The sequence below is a fragment of the Lepisosteus oculatus genome, chromosome 10 (genome assembly GCF_040954835.1).
Source record: "Lepisosteus oculatus isolate fLepOcu1 chromosome 10, fLepOcu1.hap2, whole genome shotgun sequence".
In the NCBI taxonomy this organism is placed as follows: Eukaryota; Metazoa; Chordata; class Actinopteri; order Semionotiformes; family Lepisosteidae; genus Lepisosteus; species Lepisosteus oculatus.
The window spans coordinates 43587887-43611057 of NC_090705.1; the positions used below are offsets into that span (position 1 = coordinate 43587887).

Sequence of the window (23171 nt, forward strand, 5' to 3'; positions counted from 1 at the left end):
TAGGCCTGCTAGTTGTTAATTTATTATTTGTTATTTTTATATCACTTGAATAAGTAATGGAAGCAGGTGTTTGAAAGCAAGGGAGATGTTTGTCATTGCTGAGTTAGAAGCTGTGTCAGTTACGGAATGAATATTGTCAATCGATTTTAAAAATGTGGTCATCTTTTAGTGGTAATTGCACATACCACATTTGCTCCTGTTTCAAAAGCTGGATTGAAAACAATGTGCTGAATTCCAGTTGAACTATGTGGTTAAGGGAAGTGTCAGTCAGGGTGTCCATGGTTCAACTCACAAGAATCCCTCATGGAGCATGCAGTGCAGTCAGATAGAGCCATAGTCAGCTTTGCTGAATGCTTTTTGGATTTAGCAATCTGAAAAAATGAGACTGGCTCTTATTTTTAGAAGAGGTCCTCATCTCCATGTGAAAAACTTTAGCAGGTTTGTCAAAAACTTTGTAGACTTTGTAGACCGTATTATAATGTGTGATTGAAATTCTGAATATTGGTGCAGGCAGCTGCAGGTTGTAATTGTTCTGTTCCTGGTGTTGCCTAGACCCTACTAGAGGATGCAGACCGCTGCAGGCACAAAATGCAAACAGCTTCAAGTTTAATCAGTGGCCTTGCAGGAGAAAAAGCCAGGTGGACAGAGCAGAGCAAAGAGTTTGCTGCGCAGACCAAGCGGCTGGTTGGTAAGTAAAACTGCAAGTTTACCTCTGGTGTGCGAGCACAGATCGGTCGGGACCACAAGAGCCAACCACTTTTCAGCTGATTCTTGGAACTACTATGGACAGGTGGTGGGTTTACAATGAAGCAAGAAAATGCGTTACAGTGGTCTACCTATTCAAACTACTTGGGCAAACTAATTGTTGTAAATAAAGTTTGTATTTATAAAATCTATTAAATGTGATGCACTCACAATATATTAAGCTTTTATATCTTTGATTTATGTTATTATTTACCTTTCTTCACATTGCCTTCAATTTATTTATTGGTTTTTCTTTAACAGGCGATGTATTGTTGGCTACTGCTTTCCTGTCATACTCGGGTCCTTTCAATCAAGAATTCCGTAACTTGCTTTTAACCGACTGGCAGAAAGAAATGAAGACGCGTCGAATCCCTTTTGGAAACAACCTTAACCTCACTGAGATGTTGATCGATGCACCGACTGTCAGTGAATGGAACTTGCAAGGGCTGCCTAATGATGATCTGTCCATACAGAATGGAATTATTGTCACTAAGGCTGCACGTTTTCCTTTGTTAATTGACCCACAAACACAAGGCAAAATATGGATCAAAAATAAGGAAGCCAAGAATGAACTGCAGGTAACTGCATAGCTTACATGAGAAATATTCTGTAAAGCCAGTTCTAATAGCGTAATTTGAATGATTCGAAATTGGATGTACAGATGTACGAAAACTGCCTAGATGATAAGTAACTATTAGTTAGCAAATGTTTACTACATCATTTTTGTGAAATGATAACATGTCAACTTCTGACTTATTTGCTTTCAAATTCATTACAGTTTCCCATGCTGTTACATAATAGGACCAAATGAAGAAAAAACAAATTGTGTTCTGTAAGTAATGAATGTCAGTTATAAGTTACTCTTTTTTTCATCGTAGATAACTTCCCTCAACCATAAGTACTTCAGGAATCACCTGGAGGACAGCTTGTCCCTCGGCAGACCGATGCTCATTGAGGATGTGGGAGAGGAGCTGGACCCCGCCCTGGACAACGTCCTGGAAAAAAATTTCATCAAAACAGGATCGACATACAAGGTACCCTGACAATGGAGGGTTTTGCTGTCGTATAACATTTGAGTCCATGACTACATGTATATAAAGTAAGATATATTCATGGATTTGTCCAATGAGCTTCCTCTCAGTGATGCACAAGTTCAGTCTGAAGGGTTACATACAGTACAGTACCATTAGGTTTGCAAGTCTGTCCATACACCAGGATCCAAAGAACTTGAAATTGGTCAGGTTAAGCCAGTTATTAGGTGACTTAAGTAGTTAGGTCCCAGTAGAATAAAACCCTGAAGATGGTATGGCCCCTCCTGAAGAGAAGCTGTGCACCCTTGATTTATATGGAAAAAATGTTACTTTCAGTTTCAGCAGAACACCTGTCTTTTTATAGGCTCTGATATTCTTGGATGGCAAAATTATACCTTAGCTTGCTTGTCTCAGCGGTTCTGTGTAAAGATTGAGTTTAAAGTCATCATTAATTGAATGAAATCATTTGCTTCCTGCAGTTAGGCATTTTTTGTTCTGAACAATGTTATATTTGGTACTTTGTGAACATTATAGCAATTATGCCAAGTAGTTCCAACTGAATTTTATTCAAAGGTAAAAAGATTGCTTAGCTGAATAAAAATGATTTTCTTATGATTACAAATGTTTTTTTTTATGTTAAGCCTACATTAGCATGTGAGCAACAGCTTTCTAATACACTTTTTTCATTACCAGAAACACCTGGTTTTCTATAGAAAAAAATACACAACATCTTTAAATTTAACTAGATTGAACCTTATTTGATAACATTCTCGTCCCTATCTGGCATCAGGTAAAAGTAGGGGATAAGGAAGTGGATGTGATGAGTGGTTTTCGACTTTATGTCACAACTAAGTTACCCAACCCGGCGTACACCCCCGAGATCAGCGCCCGCACATCCATCATTGACTTTACTGTCACCATGAAAGGACTGGAGGATCAGCTTCTTGGCAGAGTCATTCTTACTGAAAAACAGGTAGGAGGCTATCAAAAGATCCCAACATAGACTGGATACTAAAGAGAGTGTCTAGAGAAAATGAACACTGAGACAGAAGATGTCTCAGTGCACTTAAATTGCACTGTTGAAGGTATGAAATGGAAGAAAGGCGTGCAATTATATTTGTACCTTGGTTATGGAGCGTTTTGTGAGGATATTTGTTAGAATATATTAGTCAGTGAATATAAATAATAGACTTATTATTGAAGCTTATTCATTCCCCTTAGTATTTTAGATGTCTATTAGTCACACTTCTTCCCAATGAAAGATATATACCATCATTGGGTTCTGTCTTATTAAATACATTACAAAAAAATTACAGAAAGCCTTACTAAAAAAGATGTTGGCCTTAATTTCAATGAATAAGTCTTGATGAGTCATAAAGCTTTTTCTATTTTTCCTCCCTAATTTTAAGATGGACTTTGGTTACAGCAACACTTTTGATTCCCTATGATCATTTTTGCATATGCTATAAATAATTTCAGTCTTATTCAAAGTTTAATTTTATTTGCTGCATTTTCAAAGTGAGGTATTGTTTATAACTTCAAATAGAGAACCATAAAATGATAAATGTTTTAAACAATGTAATGCATTTAAAATGAAGAAAACAGAGTTCAGGATGTTGTTTTTGAAGAAAGTTAAAGGTTTTACAGATGACTGTTGGAAGTTATGGATGACAATAAAAAACAACAACATTACATCAGTTAATCTTAGTAATCTGAGGATTCATTAAATTTTATGAAGAGTGGGCATACATTAAGGAAATTAAGAAATATGTGCATAAATATGATGTATAACTACATATGAACAGGAATTGGAGAAAGAAAGAACAGACCTAATGGAGGATGTGACTTCAAACAAGCGCAAAATGAAGGAGCTGGAGGACAACCTCCTCTTCCGTCTCACCAGCACCCAGGGGTCTCTGGTGGATGACGAGAGTCTCATCATTGTTCTGAGCAACACGAAGAGGACGGCGGAGGAGGTTACACAGAAACTGCAGACTGCAGCCGAGACAGAGATCCAAATCAATGCAGCTCGTGAGGAGTATAGACCAGGTAAAGGAAAATGGGTTCAGTTTGGCTGCATGGACACTGAATTGGTTTTGAGTATGTTCATCTAAAGGCTTATGCTGGGTATCTTTGTTCCAAATTGAACTTGCCCTTACTGCCCACTAACTTTCTTTGTGATATTAGAATAGATACTTCTAGTGCAGCCACGTCAATGGCAATCTTTTTAAAAATGCAGGTACTTCAAGTTCAAAATTGCTTGAGATGTTAAAAAAACATTAATTTCATTCTTCACGATTACACCCTCTCCAGGGTTATGCATAACTCGAGTTGTATAAATTTGTGTTAAGGACTGTTTGGTGTGTGTGTGTTTGTAAAGTAAATGTAACGTGGTCTCCACCAGCCTCTACCAGCACTGCATTTTACACTCAGTGTCTTGCTTTTTCATTGGCAATTGTGAGTAACACACAATGCAACCTAATGTAGGATGTGACTTGAGACGAGCAGAGTACAGTACAGGGTAATGAAAGTTCAGTATTTATATATTTGTTAAATGTCATTAACATGTATATTTTAAGTGTGTGCTATATTTGATGTTTATTCTAATTAGAGGGTTTTAAATTGGGGAAGTTTTTCTATTTTCTCTCTACCTCATGGACTCCAAGCTGCTGCTGCCTTCTCTTTCATGCTCTCACCCACCTTCAGTGATTATCACACACCTGTTAACCACTAAAAGGACAGCAAACCCATATGCAAAGTCTTGCAGAACAGAGCCCATACAAGACCTGAGGAATGGGCATATTGCACTTTTGTGTGAAAAGAGAAGTGTATGAAAATTTTTGTTGGAAAAAAAAGCATTACTTGGAAAAACATATTATTGAGTTACATTGTGTAAATGTATGTCAGAAATTAATTATTTTCATGTTACACAGTTGCCACCAGGGGCAGCATCTTGTATTTCCTGATCACAGAGATGAGCATGGTCAATGTGATGTACCAAACGTCCCTGCGCCAGTTCCTGGGGCTTTTTGACTTATCTCTTGCCAGGTATTTGGATAGCCTTTTAGAATTTTCTCAAATTCTAATAGAGGAAAGAAGCTCAGTTTTTGTGGAATTTCACAACACTGGATCATTTAGTGTGATAATGTGGCTATATTTCTTTGTAATATTATTATTTAGTCTTATACAAGTCTAGATATGTGGCGATATTGGTCGAACACATGTGATTAGGTGTTTTCATTGAATTCATTTTCAGGTCAAACAGTGCATTTTTGTGCTGTCTAAACAAAATCCTGTTTCTTACCAATGCATAAGAGGAATGGTTTTTGTTTTACAGGTATATGAAGATACTAGCTAACAGTATAAGCATCACCTAATTAGGGTTGAAGTTTGCACTTTTTAAAAATAAAATCACAAAACCTGACATCTGTTTTTTAGTGTAAAGTTTGCAAACATGAATTAATTTTATTTGGGTCTAGTTGTTTATGAACACTGTTCCAGCTTAACTGGTAGTTTTCAGTATGAAACAACTGTGAAATACAGTATTATTCTTGATGTAGTGACAGAGTACATTGTTGTGTTTTTTTTAATAGATCATCCAAAAGCCCAATAACCAGCAAGAGGATAGCTAACATTATTGAATATATGACCTTCGAAGTACACAACTATGCGGCACGGGGCCTATATGAAGAGCACAAATTTCTTTTTACTCTGTTGTTGACTCTGAAGATTGATATGCAAAGCAACAGAGTGAAACATGAAGAGTTCCTCACCCTTATCAAAGGTCAGCAGAACACAGCCTGTCACTCTTGTGTGCTATTATGTAGATCTGCATTATTTAAAATATATTATGGGATGCAATAAGTAGGCTTTTTAAGTCTGTGCCATTATATCTGTTTTGGAATTAGTCTATCCTTTATAAATGAACAGATGATGGGTCACACTAAGTTCAGGTTTGAAATATGTCACTATGCACATTGAACTCGTAAGAATCCCATACAGTCATTTTTGAAGCTGAGCACTAACATAAATTTTGTCACCTGGTACCTCATATGTCAACAAAAGGCTTCAGCTTCTTTGTAAAATACGTGGTAGATTTAGGAAACATGATTTAGAAATATTGGATATCTGCTAAACTCATTATTTTTTACATAGTTAATACTTTGAAGCTAAAATATATTTTTTTGTGCTGCACAAGGTGTAGGAAATAATTCCTTGTTGGTGGTGCATTTTAACATACACCAACCAGATAGTTTGGTTTTATATATAGTACCATTAATGTAAAGACAAAATTGTTAAATTAAAATGAAAAAATCTTAGCATGAATTCACTGTACAGAATGAATTAATCTTTTTTCACATCTATTTGTTGACGTCTTGTGTTAATCTGAATATTAATTGTTCTTATTTGGATTTACATTTTTTATCATTGTTTAAAGAGGTGTATGAGTTTTAAACCACAGCTTTGTTTGATCAGATGCTCTAAATTGTTAGTTACAATACAATTAGTTGCAATGATTATGTTGTATGACAACATGTGACTCTTACCACTTCGGCCTTGTTTAGCACTAGGACATTTTCTTTGTCTTTGTTTTGTGCTCCTTTGACTTCATCATGTGTTCAGAAAAAGTGCAATTCCCTTAGGCTCAATGATATGCTGGTTAAGAAATTGCTCAATAATGTTCTGGACATAATTTTGATGTTGTTAATTAGGTGGAGCTTCCTTAGATCTGAAAGCTTGTCCTGCTAAGGCTGCCAAGTGGATACTGGACATGACCTGGCTGAATCTGGTGGAGCTCAGTAAGCTTTGGCAGTTCTCTGATATTCTTGATCAAGTAAGTAGCCAAGAATCTGAAAAGCAGCTTAATGTTCAAGTATACAGTAGGAACAGAATAAAAATATAGTCCCGAGTCACTTTTGTATCTATGAATTTGTAACAACACCTTGCAGGCACATGTTCCTCCAGGATCAGGACTGGAAACTCCTTCTCTAGTGGCCTTTTTCATTTAAGTGGGCAAATATAGTGTGAATTGTTTCTTTGTTGTTATCATAAATAAAAACATAAAATAAATCAGATTGGAAAATTATGGAAATTGTTTGTTTTTTATTAAATTGACCAGCAATGAAAACAATGATCTGCAATGATCTGTTTTATTTCCTGTGACATAAGATTGTGAGAAAGGTCAATAAACTTGAAGAAGGCACCACTGCCGAAATGTGTTTTCTTTCTTCTCTTTTCAGCATGGAAACATTTAACTTTCTAGTACTAAATCCAATATTTACTTTTATGTTTTCACTTATTTAACATCCATTGTTAACAAGCATGTCACTTGATTCATATAGATTTCTAATAGGCTAGTCCTAATTAAGGAACAAGTAATAGGTTTATTCCATGCTGAAAAGAGAAGAAAGAAAACACAACGTTTCAGCCGTGGAGCCTTCTTCAGGTGTGAGAAAGACAGGGCATACAGCAAAGGTAATATAGCAGGAGAACAAAAGCTGGGAGAGAGGAGGAGCAAGAGATGGGAGCAGGGGACAGACAGTGGCCAATCAGGTGGTGTGAAGTCAGGATAGGTGAAGAGTGGTGTGAAATTAAACCTACAATGAATAGAGAGAATTTAGAAGAAAAGTAGTCTGTCGTTGAGAGAAGTATAATTTTAGTTTCTGTAGTCTTTCTGATGTATGACTTAAGAAAACCATCTTTGAGAACACAGACGGCGAGATTAGTGTGATCATGGCCGTCAGAGGTGAAATGAGAAATCTTTAATCTTCACAGCCCTAACATGGTCTCGGAGCCTCCTTCCTATTTCTCCAATATAGGTGGCTGGGCATTTACTGCAAGAGATACAGTAAATAAGGTTGCTGGAGGTGCAAGATGTCATCCGAGTGATCTGGAATTGTCCTGAGGGGCCCTGAATAAGTGTGGTGTTAGATATGTACTTGCAGGTGATGCTGCAAGCTCTGTTGCAGGGGAAAGTGCCTGGTGTGGATGATTGTTGAGGGCGGTCAAGGGAGCTCTGAACAAGAAGGTTACGCAGATTAGGTGATCGGCGATATGAGATGATGGGGTGGTCAGGAAAGATGATGGAGGGATCATCCTGTACGATGGAAAAGTTTTCGTTAATAGTGTTGGGGTGGTAGAGAAGCATCAAGGGAATGCGATTGTTACGGCAGGAGTTCCTGCTCAAGTTGGTGTTTTTGGCGCAGGCAAAGGCCCTGTCAATAACACTGCTGGGGCAGTCGAAGGAACTGTGGGGAAAAAAAACAACTATTTGTTTCTGTAATGTTTCGTTTACTATGTAAAAATGGTATTGAAGCATCTCTATGTGATGCCAAGTAAGGCTAGAACTCAGAGTTAAATCCCTTAGATTAAAATGGATGGAGCTCCTACAAATCAGGTTTAGGTGTTATTTGTTCCTTGACCCCTGTTTCTTTTCTTGCTGTAGATTAGCAGAAATGAAAAGCAATGGAAAAACTGGTTTGATAAAGAGGCCCCTGAAGAGGAAAGTATCCCCAATGCTTATGACCAGGCTCTGGATTGCTTCAGGCGACTTCTTTTGATAAGGTCATGGTGTCCTGACAGAACCATCGCTCAGGTATTAAAGAAAGGATCAGTATTAAGCATTGTAATTGCTATTAATTTTATTAAGTAAAATGCTCTCACAATAAACATCATCAAGTTTGGGCTAATTTTGTAGATGGCTGTCATACTGAACATGTTCTGTTTTTAAGACTGGAACTATCATTTCACTATTTGTGAAATTCCAAAGATGTTGAAATATTTTCTTGCAGTGTGACATTGACACCTTATTAGACATCCAGGTAATGGAAACTTATAGTGACAGTATGTTTTTTTTTTCTTCCCAATTTTAAAAGCATTGATACTCTGAGATCAGGCAGCCTAGTAACATCATACTAGACAGGTAGGCTGGTACAGATAAGCCATTAATTTTGTGGCAAAAATTGAGGATCTGCATCAACCAAGATGTTGAACTGACCTGCATGTTCAAAAAGCCTTTCAAAATCTTGTTCTTGTAAACAGCTGTACAAATCAAATTGAAACCGGCACCATTGTGCAAACTGTGGACAATTAACTCTTAACAAGAATACAACCTTTGTATCAAAAGACTGAAAGTGAAAGTAAAGTCCTACATAAAACAAGATAGCTACCTGATCACCATTTCTCCATCTTCATTGTTGATACTTGTGATAGATGATTTTTATGCTTTGAATGTACAGTTTTGATTATTTCATATGGTTTATTTTACCACTGAACAGGCTCGCAAATACATAATGGACTCCATGGGACAGAAGTATGCTGAGGGAGTTATTCTGGACCTGGAAAACACCTGGGAGGAATCAGGTCCTCGAATCCCTCTGATCTGCTTCTTGTCAATGGGTTCCGATCCCACAGATTCCATCATTGCTCTGGGAAAGAGGCTGAAAATAGAAACGCGCTATGTGTCCATGGGTCAAGGACAGGGAGTCCATGCTCGAAAGCTGCTGCAGCAGACCATGACCAATGTGAGTGTGTCCATTTATGCTATAGAACACTTACGTATTTGTTTCTAACTTAAAAGAGCTTGAATTCACAGTGACATCTTATTGTTATCACCATCCTCAACAATTATCTGATATTGCTTTCCTGGAAAGGGTGGTTGGGCCCTTCTTCAGAATTGTCACCTGGGACTTGATTTCTTGGATGAGCTGATGGACACGATCACTGAAACGGAGACAATGCATGAGACTTTTCGTCTATGGATGACCACTGAAGTCCATAAGCAGTTCCCCATTACTCTTCTACAGATGTCAATTAAGTTCACTAATGAGCCACCTCAAGGACTAAAGGCTGGCCTCAAGAGAACATACGGAGGTAAGCCTAAAAATAAAATATTTAACTATATACCTGTATTACAAATTCTGAGTTTGAGAAATGGCACAGAAAGATATGTAATACTATTTTTAAAAAGTGCCATTAAAAACACAAAGGATCACAAAGGTGTTATTTCAGCTGTTAAACATTCTTCGTGTGTGAGGATGACTCTTGGTATAACTGCTCACATCTGATGAAGGCTCACAGCTGAAAAGTTGTTTTCTCTTTCTACTTTTCAACATGAAATTAACTCCCAACTCAGACCTCATTAAGCCACTTTGCATTTATGTGGTGTTTCAGTATTTCATAATTATATATATTTCAGTATTTCATTATTTGTTTGGGACTATTTATGGCATATAAGACATTATATATAAGACATTTATATGGCAATTAAGGAAAAAAAGGAATGATATAGATGACTACTTTAAGATACATTTCAATGTTATCCTAACTGTTTTGCATAAGTAAGACTTAAGTAAGACATTTGTATATAACAGTTTTATTATTTTTAGTATTGTTTAGCATCGCCTTTTCTGGTGATGCTTGATGCCCACTAGCTACCTGTGAAACTGAATAGTATCAGTATAAGTTGTGGCAATCATCCATTTGGCCTAGGTTTAATTTTTTTTGTAATTGTGTTGTGAAAAGCAGTGTTTTGCTTGACAGCAAATATTGGAGAGGTCAAGAACTGCAGTGTGACGAACTTAATTGAAAACTGTGGTAAAAAAGAGAAGATTTTTTTTAAAGATTAAATGCACTGTACAGATAAATCTGCCTGTTATGCCTGTGTTACACTACTAAGTGTCATGTTATAATTGCACTGCAGTGTCGATCCTAAGCAAAGGCTGTCAACTGTCCAAGTATAACAACTGAGCATGACAGCTCAGTTCAGAATATATCTGAACATTAAACACTTCTGTCTTTGGCTGCATTTTCTCAGGCATCAACCAGGACCTCTTGGATGTCAGCAACATGACTCAGTGGAAACCTATGCTCTATGCTGTGGCATTCCTACATTCCACTGTACAGGAGAGACGCAAGTTTGGACCACTGGGATGGAACATCCCATATGAGTTTAATCAGGCAGATTTTAACGCAACAGTGCAATTTATCCAAAACCACTTAGATGACATGGACATAAAAAAGGTAGGGGTAAAAACTCAGTAGTTTAAATTCAGGTTGTTCTTCAATGTCTTCTCTACGTAGTTTATATTGTGTCTTAATGGTTCCTTGAGAACATTATTTCTAATTCTATTTCTTTAGGGCAGATAATTATTTACTTTTATATACATGGATGAAAAGGAAAACTTTAGTTCAAAAAGTAGTTCTGTAAAATCTTTGCCCCTTGTACCTTAGTTTTAGTACTTGTAAGGTTCTGAATAATGTTACATAAAGTATCAATAATTAACCTTTCAATTTGAGAATTTCTTCTCTCAATTATAAAGCTTCTTAAATTGTAATAAAGGATGAAAGGGTTTTTGAGTAATGCAGGCTTCTGTGTGGCACAGCTGAAGGGTATGTTTGCTCTGAGTGCAGGGTGAGCTCTTCAAACCCCACACCATGTGTCTGGCTTTGTACTGCCTGAGCAGGGATTGGGGTTAGTTCACCATGGCTCCCACAGCTATTAGTGGTACAGGGACACCACACACCTACACAGACTTCAGTCAGGAATGGGCCTCTAATTGTTTCTGAGTCTGCTTCATGTCGCAGAAGGAGTTGCAGCATGTCAAAATGTGAATGACACATTGGGTGGGTGGGTCAGAAGATCATGTACTGTATAAATTCCTGATGTGTTGTAAATATTCCGTGCAAGCTGACAGGGGAAGATAAATGTATTTTTCAGGGAGTATCCTGGAACACAGTGCGCTATATGATAGGAGAGATCCAGTATGGTGGCAGAGTGACTGATGACTATGATAAGCGACTACTGAACACATTTGCCAAAGTCTGGTTCAGTGAGAACATGTTTGGAGCAGACTTCTTTTTCTACAAAGGCTATAGTATTCCCAAATGTGTAAATGTGGACCAGTATCTTCAGTATATTCAGGTCAGTAATTTTAGGTTTTACCTTGGCTATCTATAACTGTAAGGATTATTGGCTATTTATAACATGTTCATAATATTTTATTAGCATGAGGCAATACAACTCAAAAAGTACTAATTTCAACAGGAATTTGTGCCTAACTACAATTATAGTAAGTGTAATTACTATAAGAAACCTACTGTACAAGCAAGGAATTGTGTATCTTGATGAAAAAAGAAAGTATGTTATTCATCAATATTAATGTTTTTGTTTCTGATGATTGTTTGGCTAAGTTGATTTAAAAAATACGTGCATAAAATCTCTCACTAGCAACTAGAATAAAACAGTTGCTAGTGAGAGATTTTAAAACATTATAACATTCATTTCCTCTTATTAGGTTGAAAAAACACAAGGGCTAGTCTTTTCAAATTTAGAATACCAGTTAGTGTATATAAATATTATTGATAATTTGTTGATTACTTTGCTTTGACTTTTGTATATATTCAAGCCTTAGTGCTGACTTAGTTGTTACAAAGCTTAATTTAAAATTAATTACAAATATGAAGCTTAAATTATAGTGACCAATTAATGGCTTAATAAAACTCCTCCTCCCAAAGGGTTGATCACTTCTGCTTCCTCTACAAGTAGGAAGCTAACCTGAATTGCAGTGAAGTAACACAGTAACATCTTTGTGTTATTACTGTGTAATGTCCCAATTTTAGGGGTTACCCGTTTATGACACTCCTGAGGTGTTTGGACTTCACCCCAATGCTGACATCACCTATCAAAGCAAGCTGGCTAAAGATGTGTTAGACACCATCCTGAGCATCCAGCCCAAAGACAGCTCCAGCGGGGGAGGGGAGACCAGAGAAGCCATTGTGGGAAGACTGGCAGATGACATGCTGGAGAAGCTGCCACCAGACTATGTCCCATTTGAGGTGAGTAAAGTTGTACAGCACAAGGTATTCTTGATGCAATTCAACATCTCAAAAGCAACCAAAACAGTTGCAGCCCATAGGCTTCTGATTGAATATCTTAAAATCTTGCCCTTTAGGTTCAAAACCAATTAGGAGACATCTGTGAATGAAATGAGCTGTTGAACCATTTATTTCTCATAATTTCTAAAGAAGCTCATCTGAAATGCATTGCAATATAACAGTAATAAGGTCCGCAGTATAGTGTATATGTCTGAAGTTATAGGTAAAAGTTTTTTCCATGCTGAAAAAAAAGAGACAGAACTTTTCGGCTATGGAGCCTTCTTCAGATGTCAAAGAAGGCTTCACAGCCAAAACGTTGTGTCTCTTCTCTTTTCCTTTCAGCATGGAATAAACCTTTATTGGTTCCTTTGCAGCCTACATGTGCTGACGCAGCTACTTGAACTGTCTAAACTTATGACTAATACTTATCGCTCTGTCAGGTGAGGGAAAGGCTTCAGAAGATGGGCCCCTTGCAGCCGATGAACATCTTCCTGCGGCAGGAGATTGACAGAATGCAGAGGATTATCGTCCTGGTGCGAAACACTCTGACGGACCTTAAACTTGCCATCGACGGGACCATCATCATGAGCGAGAACCTTCGGGATGCCTTAGACTGCATGTATGATGCCAGAATCCCATCCCGCTGGAAAAAGGTTGGTGATTAATCCTCGAACGGGACAGAACAACCTTTAGTCCCCATAAAGTGTGATTTTTTTATATACAAGTTTCTTCCATTATGGCTAGTGTATTACAGTGTTCTGTAGCTCCTGTACAGTAGATCTGCATGAAGCAGCAAAGCTTGCCAGACGTTCTATGACCCCTTTGTTCTTCACGCGTTTTATGAGCTCCCTCTGGGTGCTCCAGTTTCCTCCCACAGTACAAAAACATTCTGTTAGCCTGTTGTGAGTGGACTAGTATCCTGTCTAGGGTGTACCCTTCCTTGCACGCATTGCTAGGATAGTTCACCTGCGACCCTGAATTGGAAGAAGAAATTAGAAAATGGATGGAGGGAATACAGAGCCTTGTTTTGTGTTTAGAGTCTGACATGCAACTGGAATGTCTATTTCAATTAATGGCACTTGTTAGTTTACTAAGCTGAAGATTTGTCACACATTGAAAAAGTTGTTTTTTGAACTAAATGTCTCAAATTATTATTAATGTGCCGTTGGTTCATGTTTCATTTGGTCTTTGACTCATAGGTTCAACAAAATTATTTTTTTGTTATCCTGCAGCTAACATTTTCATTAAGCCCTGGATTCTTATCACATCTCTCAGTAGTGCTCTGCTTAACATTGACTATTCACCTTGAGTGTTTTTAGACTTCTTCTCTTCAGTTATAAATATGCTGTAAATGAGGAACACTTTTGATACAGACATCCCCTGCTAAATGGGACGCTGATATTCATTAATAAAAGCTTTGAAGTTGAAGTTTTATTCATCTTAAATGATGGAGATTATAGAAAGTACAGAAAAGACATTTGTCCAGTGGGAAATGACAGAAAAATTGGTGAATAGCACATTCTGTAAGTACTTGTACTGTATGTCAAAAATGTTATTTCTTATAGGCATCTTGGGCTTCCAGTACTCTGGGATTCTGGTTTACAGAGCTGTTGGAAAGAAACCGTCAGTTCCAGTCCTGGATTTTTGAGGGACGACCAAACTGCTTCTGGATGACAGGGTTCTTTAACCCTCAAGGCTTTTTAACAGCAATGAGACAGGTATGTTTGGTGGGATGTTAATGTAAGTCTTAAGGGTGGTGCAAAATACATTGCTTTGTCCTTAAAGAAAATGGTCATTTAACATCAGTTCAAATACCCCTTTTTTAAACTTACATTTTATTGGTTACATTAAAAGCCTTTTTTCATTAGCTCTAAATTAACTGAATGCTGAAAAAAGTGGTCATTTGAATATTTAGTGAGAAAAGGTGAAATCAAGAATTCAGAATTTGCAAATATCAAGGTTTTACTGTACTTTAATTTTATTTTTAAAAGTCTTCCAAAATTAACAGCCTTGACCTGTATTTCTGAAGGAAATCACCCGAGCAAACAAGGGCTGGGCTCTTGATCGAATGGTCCTGTGCAACGAGGTGACCAAATGGATGAAGGATGACATCACCCAGCCTCCCACTGAAGGTGTCTATGTGTATGGACTGTATTTGGAGGGAGCAGGATGGGACAGAAGGAACTGCAAACTCATTGAATCGAAACCTAAAGCGTTGTTTGAGATGATGCCTGTCATCAGGATCTATGCAGAAAACAATGGTGAGTACTAGAAAGTCCTTTAACAACTTTAGGTTTATCTCATTAACGCAAAAATAGTTCTTATCTATTTGAAATGTGATGCATTGAAGCTCAATCTTCTACCCTTACTTGTAGTTTAATATTATGACAGCTTGGTGTTCCACTTAAAATACACTTTAACATTTCCTAAACTATTTCTCTGATCCAAAGGTGGTTTGTCAGATACGTGACTGACTCTGTCAGCTTGGTATTGAATGCAGCTGGTATTGGTATTGAACCCGTAATCTTATTTTTTGCAAATTGTTTTGATTTTAGGTTTAAAGGATCCCCGCTTGTATACTTGTCCAATATATAAGAAGCCTGTGAGGACAGACCTGAATTACATTGCTGCTGTGGAGCTCCGAACAGTCCAGCCCCCAGAACACTGGATCCTGCGTGGGGTTGCACTGCTGTGTGATGTGAAGTAAAAGTTATAAAGCTCTGTTCCTTTGTCTTACTTGCAAAGGACATGCAGGCAAATGTTAAAATTCAACTACAATGCATATTTGACTCTTTCTCCATAAAACCAAAGTCTGTGGTATGTTAATTGCATAATGTACTTGTACAGTGTGTACTGTTTATTTTATATAGAACATGAAAGGAGTAAAAAATCCAAGTATATTTTGAACTTGCCTACTGTATTAAGTCTATTTTACTGAATACAACTTCATTTGTACACCTTAAAAAATAAACTTCCTTGTTTGGTTCATGTCAAATAATCCTTCAGATATTTCTAAACAAAATGTGCACGTTAAAGATTTTAAAGCATATTCAGTATGGTTAAGATCAAGGATATTCTGGCAGTGGAATGAGGTACTCAGTGCTGATGTTTTTTCCACCCTGGAATTTCTAACTTCCTAAGTCAAATACTTATGTGGTTGTGATTTACCATCTACAGATTGTGGATTTGTGACAGATTTAAAAATCTTTACAAATATTGCAGGATCCCGCAATATATGACTGCACTTTGTGACACCTGACACTGACACTGAGCTTATTTAAAACCGCACAGAAACTTTTCAGACAAGAGGAGGCCACTCATCCCCATTTAACTGATTTTGAGTTTTGGTAGTTAAGCACTCTATATTTCATCCAACTGTTTCCTGAAAGAAGAGATGGCATTGGCTTTGACAGTGTGGATGTACAGTATGTTCAAAACTTCAACCAACCTTTTTATAAAGAGAAAACCTCCTGTTCTTAGTTATAAATGGCCTCCCCTTTAGTTTCCACTTTTGACATCTGGTTCATGTTTTATTGGTGGTTTTGGAATCATGTCTCTTGTCGTCTTCTCTGTTTGAGAATAAAAATATTTATTTTTTTAGTCTGTTGGACTACGATGTAAATTTTGGGCCCTGGAATGTACCATGCTGCTTTTTTTATCTGGGCAGATTCTATGCAGCAATATTTTTTGGGGGGTGGCTGGCAACACAATGATGTAAAATAGCTTAAATGGCCTTGTACATTTGCCTTTCTTCCTGTTTCCCCATAAGTATAACATGAAAATGTTGTCAACATTATAGCCTAAGGCTTTTTCATAGATACCTTCTTTGAATTCATTATTTCCCAGTTCATATTTTAGGTTGCTTTTGTCCTTCCAAGTAACACTGTGCATGTGTGTGCATTTAAATGTCATCTGCCAGCATAGTTTGAAATTATGCCAGAATCTACATCATTGATGTAAATCAGGAAGAACAGTGGTCCCAATACAGGTCCCTGTGGTTCTCTGCTATTTGCATCACATTTATTGGAACATTCACTCCTTATTCGATCTCCATTTCAACATTAATCTGTTATACCCTGATACATACAGGAATGGTGAAGCGGTCCGAGACAGGGGACAGTATTCAAGCACATGTTCAGTGAGTAAACTCAAGCCAAAATTTCATCCAGAATGAATAGGTGCAACTCAAAAGTCCAGGCAAGCCCTGGGTAAGGCACCAAGGGGAAAGTACGAAGAGGTATGGAAACATCAGGAGCACAACGGGCAGGCAAGCATGGTTGGTACACAAGAAGGTACGTAACAGGAGAACACGCAGACTAGTACAGAAACCTAGACTGAGCACAGGAGGATGAGAAGGTAGCTCCTAAATACTGGAAGGAATTTGAGTTTGATAGGTGGTACTGATAGCCAGCCATACCGTGTTGTTATGTTTACTAATTGAAGATTAGCGTTATTAGAAGTAATCTTGTGTGATTATTCATGGTCTGATGAATGGGGGTATGACTAGCTTATTTCAAATTAATGTGTCATTACATGACTACTACCTGCAATTAATCTTTTATGAGGCCCATATTGTTTGCTCTATCCATTTCTGCTGTTGCTTGATAAAAGAACTCAGAGACATTAATCAAGACCAACCTTTTCAAAATTCACAGTGACTGTCCCTCAAAATGTAGTCAATACTTTTCCAACCAGAAAACTGGATTAAGTGGTGAAGGGAGCAGATGGACTTTTTTAATGAAATAGAAAATGCAATCATTTTGTTCATACTTAAGGGCTGGTTTCCTATAGCCTGATTAGTACTAATCTTAGACTATATGATGTCTGTAAAATCAACATAAAAAGTTACCATATTTACTCCCATAGAAATAAGTCATATACTTGTTTGAATGGTGTAATCATTATTTTTACTTAGGAATGACATGAAATGAACAATTAAAAAAAAAATCCATGAATTTTTATATGCCAATGGCTAGCCCTATTGAGATGCAAATATTCATGAGAACCTTGTGCTCCTCACAAAAGATGACTCTCACATTTACAGTGGTTGAACTGCAAACCATAATATTACATTCAGCTGGTATTCCTTAAACAATGCAGCATACTTTAGTTGTAGTGTTTACATTGTATCCTTTTCTATCATTACTTTTCTCCATTTGTGTAAATGTTTATATGCAGTATATTATGTCAATGTGTAAGGGTGTACAAGAACTGACCAGTTAGCAGGCATTTGAAACTTAAATTACTATTAAATGTTTCAAATACAAAACCAGAAAATGCCTTTATATCAAGGAGTTCATGCAATTCATAGCCCTGTTTATTAACTTTAGCCTTCCATGTATTTTGCTATGATTTTCACTTTTTATTCTCTGTGTTGAACAGTATCCTGTAACACACAAACTAATGACTAAATAATTGATTTTTTGTAACGATAATTACGTGAGAGATCTAACAAATGACAGAGGTAAAATCTCTGCCAAGGATCACAATTTTGACCCTTTGAAATCGAACCTTAGATTAAAAAAAATAGAATATATAACCACAAAAAGATTAAATATATTTAAAAATCCAAATTTGAACTCAAAAGCAAACCATAAACTGCCCTGAAATGTTAAACAGAGATCCTGATTACTTTCATTACACTATTTTCATGACCCTGTTTGTAAAAATAGAATTTTTAACCATGTTGTCTTGGCAGTCAGTGTAATCTTGTACATATTATACAAATGCAAGAAAGTACCATCATCTCCAAAAATAAGGAACCACAAAATGTCCATAGAACTATATGAATACTGAAAGAACTATTAGATACATTTAGTGTCAATGTCACCATGAGAAAAAATTCAAAACATTTACAGAACTATTAAATTGCTTCATCTGCGCAGTTACATTTCTGTAAATACTCAGAATTAATATAGATGACATTATTGGGTTATGTTGAGGTAAAGAATTCTGTTAATCTGTTTTAACTTAATTCTTTATCAGTGCTTGTGGCTCCAGTTTAATTTCATCAGACCAATACAAAAGACCACTAAAATGCAAAAGTTATTACAAAAGCTAGGAAAAAGTTTAGCCCTTGAAGCCAAAACTAAAAGTATTTTTTTAATTCTTGTTTAGAAAAAAGAAAAGCATGAGTTAAAAAAATTATAGCATGTTGGTAAATATCTAAGAGCTAATAATGGGGTACTTGCAGAGGATGAAAATTATATTGCAAACATCTTGAGAAAAAAAGTTAAACAGGTTTCCACAAGACATTATATTAATCTTATATTAAAGAAGGACCTCAATATGGAAAAACAAACATAACTCAAGGACTAGGGTCATTTACACAAATCACATGGCACAAATGGTACCGTGGCACTTACATTACATGTGCACAGTGTGTTCAGAGGAAAGAAGCAATGTCTTTTAGTTCTGAGCAGCGTAAATAAATAATGAGGTAATGTAATTCAAATTTTGGATGCTTAAAAGTATTTTGAGTTGGACCCATTTCACTATTTCAAGCTTGAAAACGTACGTCTCGGTCTTTTGTCTAAGATCAAGTCCAGTTTGGTTCCAGGGTCAATTTGAGCTGGAGCTTAACTCCCAGGCTCAGGGAGGTACAGTAGAGTACATCCTGACAAGGCGCACGCAATTAAAAGAAATAAAAAAATAATAAATCGGTCGCTAAAATGGATGGATTTTTCCTTGCCTCGTCTTTGTGGGACCGATCTGCCCACTACGAATCGTTAACGTCATTGAGATAGGGGACTAATTTGAGCGCTTTAAAAAGATTCGTCTTTCCCTTTCGAAATCTTTAAAGCAGTAATGTTACTTATTGTCCCTCCATTAAACCTTTGTTTTATTTTTTTAAGTAATCAAACAGTGAGGCGAAAAGCAAGGCTGTTAATCTTCAACTGGTGAAACAGACTCCCCCAGCTTGCAACGTGGTATCCACTTGGTCTCGTTTCCTAGCAACCAAGGACGCGGGGAGCTCGTTTCTTTGGTGCGTGACTGCGAGTTGTTCTGGAATCTTGGAGGGACAAGACAACGTAATTAAAAAAAATACAATGGAAAAATCATCAAAAGACTGTCCCGCAACCCTTTCTTCTTTATCTGCATTTAGCTACATCCCGCCGAGAAGAACTGATCCAAAAGAGCTTAATTATTTCAATACTAAAACGGAGGTAAAAAGTGCATTTCAATCCACATTTTTCACGTTGAGTAGTGTAGAGTTTGATTAGTAATTAATGTTATGTAGCCTAAATGATATAAAACTCCGTTTGAATCTCCGTTTAAAAAGCTTTTAAAAATGCTTCGTTGCATCAGATTATAATTTGATTGAAGTGTTTCTGATATAATCGCTATCTTTATTTTATCGAATGACTAAAAACTGACAAATGCTAATATTTAAGACTTATGAGAAGCACCCTTGATTCTTCAACAACAGGCCCGGGAAATCTTTACATATGATTGCTTGTTTCGGCGCACTGAGTGCTATAACGAGAAGCTACACAGAGATGACCGAGAACACGCCAAGAGCCGAGGGCTGCACATGCACCAGGAGGTATGTGTTAAAGCTATATAATGTTTTCAATCCACTCTATACACGTATATCTGATCAACTTCCATGCTAAACTAAGTTTTATAGCCACTGTATAACTATATTAAACGCTGATCATGTTTGTTAATTGAATATATAAAGTGTATCCTGAACCTGACATCTTTATAATAAAATGAACAAAATATTATTTTATTGTACAGGTTTGATAATTGCTTTGTGTGCCGTGCACAGAGTCCCTTCTAGAGTTAAACTTGAATTATGAGACAGTCAGTCTGAAACATAATTTTTTTTAAACCATATATTCTGAGATTTGTAATGAATTATGCTTACAGAATATCCATTAACAAAAGATTTCCACATGGAAAAATGTCATAAAGAAAAGAAAAATGTGAAGCAGTCCAACACAGAAGTGGATTAGAAATGATTAAAGCAGGATACTGTTAACTATAAGAATATAACAATACCTTCAAAAGCCAATATCACCAAAAGTTCTCCTTCCATCTTCTGAATTTGATGAGTAGTGATTACAAGGATACAGCAGTCAAGAGGAAGATCAGCTTTGGCTGGTACTTTATCAGCAGGTATCGCAGTGAAACTGTAAGGCAGATTTTCAAAAACTTGACCATATCAACTGCCCAAATTTTAGCTTGTAGAAATAACAGCTTAGTGCTCATTTTTCAGGAAACATCAAGATCTGTACCGGTTCTGTCCTCTTCGGAATATGGAAGACGTTTGCCTCTTGAGATATTTAAGCCAGGACGGCAGTATGTGAGAGTTGGACACATCCGCTCTGAATTTTTCAGTAAAAATGGAATCCATCGTTCCGTTGAAGAGGGTTATGGGTCTGTTACTCCTGCATAAAGTCTTCCCAACTGACTCAGGATGTCTCAGAAAAGCATGAACTCATGATTGTAGCAGATAATCTCTCCAAACACTTTAAATATAACATCTGGTGAATAATGTAACTTGGTATTGTTTTAATGAATGGAACAAAAATGGAGTTGAATGTCAAATAAACCAATTACATAAATGTTAATTCAGAGTTGTCTTTATGTTTATACTGCGATCATTCTCAACTTACGTTAGTTCATTTGATGTTTGCAGATGGAGCATTCGCAACCACTAACTACAGTATATGCTCTTGTGCCACCTTTTCAGAGCAGAAACAATTTAATCATATTAACCAGTTGTATTGAAGTTTTATTTTTTATAAAAAGGTAAATTAACCTAAAGACACTTATATACTAAAGAAGAATAAAGGCAATATTTTGGAAGATCATCCAAATTATTATTTGGAATGAACACATTTTAAAACATAATTTCAGTCAAAAATATTTATGAGTATTTATTTTAGATATTTTGTTCAGATTATTTATATTTTAAGTGATACTCACTGGAAAAAAAAAAAAAACAGAAAGTAGAACATCAAAATGTTAAGCACTGCTCTATTTCTTGTATTTCAAACATGCCAGAAGAATATGAATACAAATCCAAAATGTTCAACAATTGTGCCTTTCACAGATAATTACACTTCTGTCTGAACTGCACAACATAGCTCATTGTTCGAATTCTGGGGACAGTGTAGATGTATGAATATTTTAGTTACTTTAAGATATTGTATTTTATGACTGTTGTAGCCCAGTTAATCCAAGATAAAACATACTGTGACTTGGTGTTGATGTGAGAGACGTTACTGTAGTACACCAGGAATTTGCAGCCTGTTGGCCTTTCCAAAAAGACATGATGTCTATAAATAATGTATATAATTATTTCTTTTTATCTGACACTTTAAAATGCATCTTGTGATCATGATTAGTTTCACATTAAATTTAAATTCACTCATGCCTGGAAGTGTATCATTCATAAAATTAGATTGTCTTAATATTTTCCTTTAAACATCACATTTCAAATAATGTTTACAAGACAACAGAGAGTATTTTATGATAATTCACCAGAAATAAAAACAAATCTTTTCAATGATGGCCTTACCACAGTGTTATCTTCAATTATATATGACAATCTGAAAACAGATAAGAACTGTTAACATTACATTGTTAAATTAACTTTTTATTAACTGTTAAATAACACTGTCTTTTCCATCTTATTTAATCTGTGAGTACTTTTATGTTTGGGTAGATTTATGACATGAATATCCTGTACTTAGCATAAAAAAATAGCAAATTTTCCCCTCATCCCAGATTTTTTTTCAAGAGATAAAGTTCAGAAAAGTTCAAATACATACAAATTTTAATGAATAAGTTTTACAAAACAATGGCATAAAACATTAAAACACATTTTTTATTTTTTTTATTTTTTACAAAACTGTTCCTGGCTTTGTGTAATTACACTCTCTGCAAATCCAGAGTACTCTCAGGGTAACCACTGCTTGTGAAAAAGAAACAGAACCACTTGTAAATACATCCAATATTCGTGCATCTAAGGACAAAACTGAACTATATACAGATACTGTGGTTTTGATGTTATCAGCCCCTGACAGGGCCAAGCAGATGGCCTGATATGCAGTCAGATTGTACTGTTCAAGGCATTACATTACCTTGTGAAAGTGATCTGGGCATTTCTGTATGAACAAAGTAGGTTTTTAGCTCCCCTTTTCCCTTAACGTTGATTATTCCCCGGCATGTGCACATGTATCCTAGGGTTTGTAAGATCTTGCTTGTCTCTTCTGTAACCTTTGGGGGAAAATATTTGCAACAATTATAAAACTTAATTTAAAATGTTATTATGTCATTAATAGTCCCATTTTAAAGTCGACCATCCAGAAACACTGTGAAGTACTTACCTGTGGGATGCTTACCACCTCCTGTAGTTACATGATCTTAAAATGCATTCACATATTCATGCAAGTGAAATTAAAAATTAAAGTATGGCACTAGACAAAGCTGAAGCAATCTGATAAAAGGCAATACAACTAGTGTAACTGCATACATACATTTAAGATAGTATTGAAGTTGCCCTTG

General features: G+C 36.3%; 3 protein-coding genes across 9 annotated transcripts in view; 2 read left to right on the forward strand and 1 right to left on the reverse strand.

Moving 5' to 3' along the window:
• The window catches only part of dnah5 (dynein, axonemal, heavy chain 5), a 77345-nt gene extending 60037 nt beyond the window's left edge, over positions 1-17308 (forward strand). For all 3 annotated transcript variants that reach the window (XM_015357045.2, XM_015357046.2, XM_015357048.2), the window contains exons 62-79: positions 553-688; positions 1006-1322; positions 1623-1778; positions 2566-2748; positions 3581-3824; positions 4709-4823; positions 5369-5559; positions 6488-6609; positions 8221-8370; positions 9053-9298; positions 9428-9647; positions 10591-10796; positions 11494-11697; positions 12396-12611; positions 13091-13303; positions 14216-14368; positions 14680-14911; positions 15206-17308. In XM_015357045.2, the coding sequence (XP_015212531.2) occupies positions 553-688; positions 1006-1322; positions 1623-1778; positions 2566-2748; positions 3581-3824; positions 4709-4823; positions 5369-5559; positions 6488-6609; positions 8221-8370; positions 9053-9298; positions 9428-9647; positions 10591-10796; positions 11494-11697; positions 12396-12611; positions 13091-13303; positions 14216-14368; positions 14680-14911; positions 15206-15357 (3456 nt within the window). In that variant the 3' untranslated portion in view covers positions 15358-17308. The remainder of the gene's footprint in view (positions 1-552; positions 689-1005; positions 1323-1622; positions 1779-2565; positions 2749-3580; positions 3825-4708; positions 4824-5368; positions 5560-6487; positions 6610-8220; positions 8371-9052; positions 9299-9427; positions 9648-10590; positions 10797-11493; positions 11698-12395; positions 12612-13090; positions 13304-14215; positions 14369-14679; positions 14912-15205) is intronic.
• Positions 17309-19603: 2295 nt separating this feature from the next.
• Positions 19604-21229, forward strand: cfap90 (cilia and flagella associated protein 90). Its single transcript, XM_006635577.3, has 3 exons — positions 19604-19816; positions 20080-20196; positions 20875-21229. Exons 1-3 carry the CDS (start codon positions 19700-19702, stop codon positions 21052-21054), a joined length of 414 nt encoding a protein of 137 aa, XP_006635640.1. The 5' UTR covers positions 19604-19699; the 3' UTR covers positions 21055-21229.
• A 1243-nt stretch (positions 21230-22472) lies between these two features.
• The window catches only part of LOC102696921 (adenylate cyclase type 2), a 105848-nt gene continuing 105149 nt past the window's right edge, over positions 22473-23171 (reverse strand). For all 5 annotated transcript variants that reach the window (XM_015357092.2, XM_069195269.1, XM_015357091.2 and 2 more), the window contains one exon: positions 22473-22883. In XM_015357092.2, coding sequence (XP_015212578.2) covers positions 22731-22883 — 153 coding nt within the window. In that variant the 3' untranslated portion in view covers positions 22473-22730. The remainder of the gene's footprint in view (positions 22884-23171) is intronic.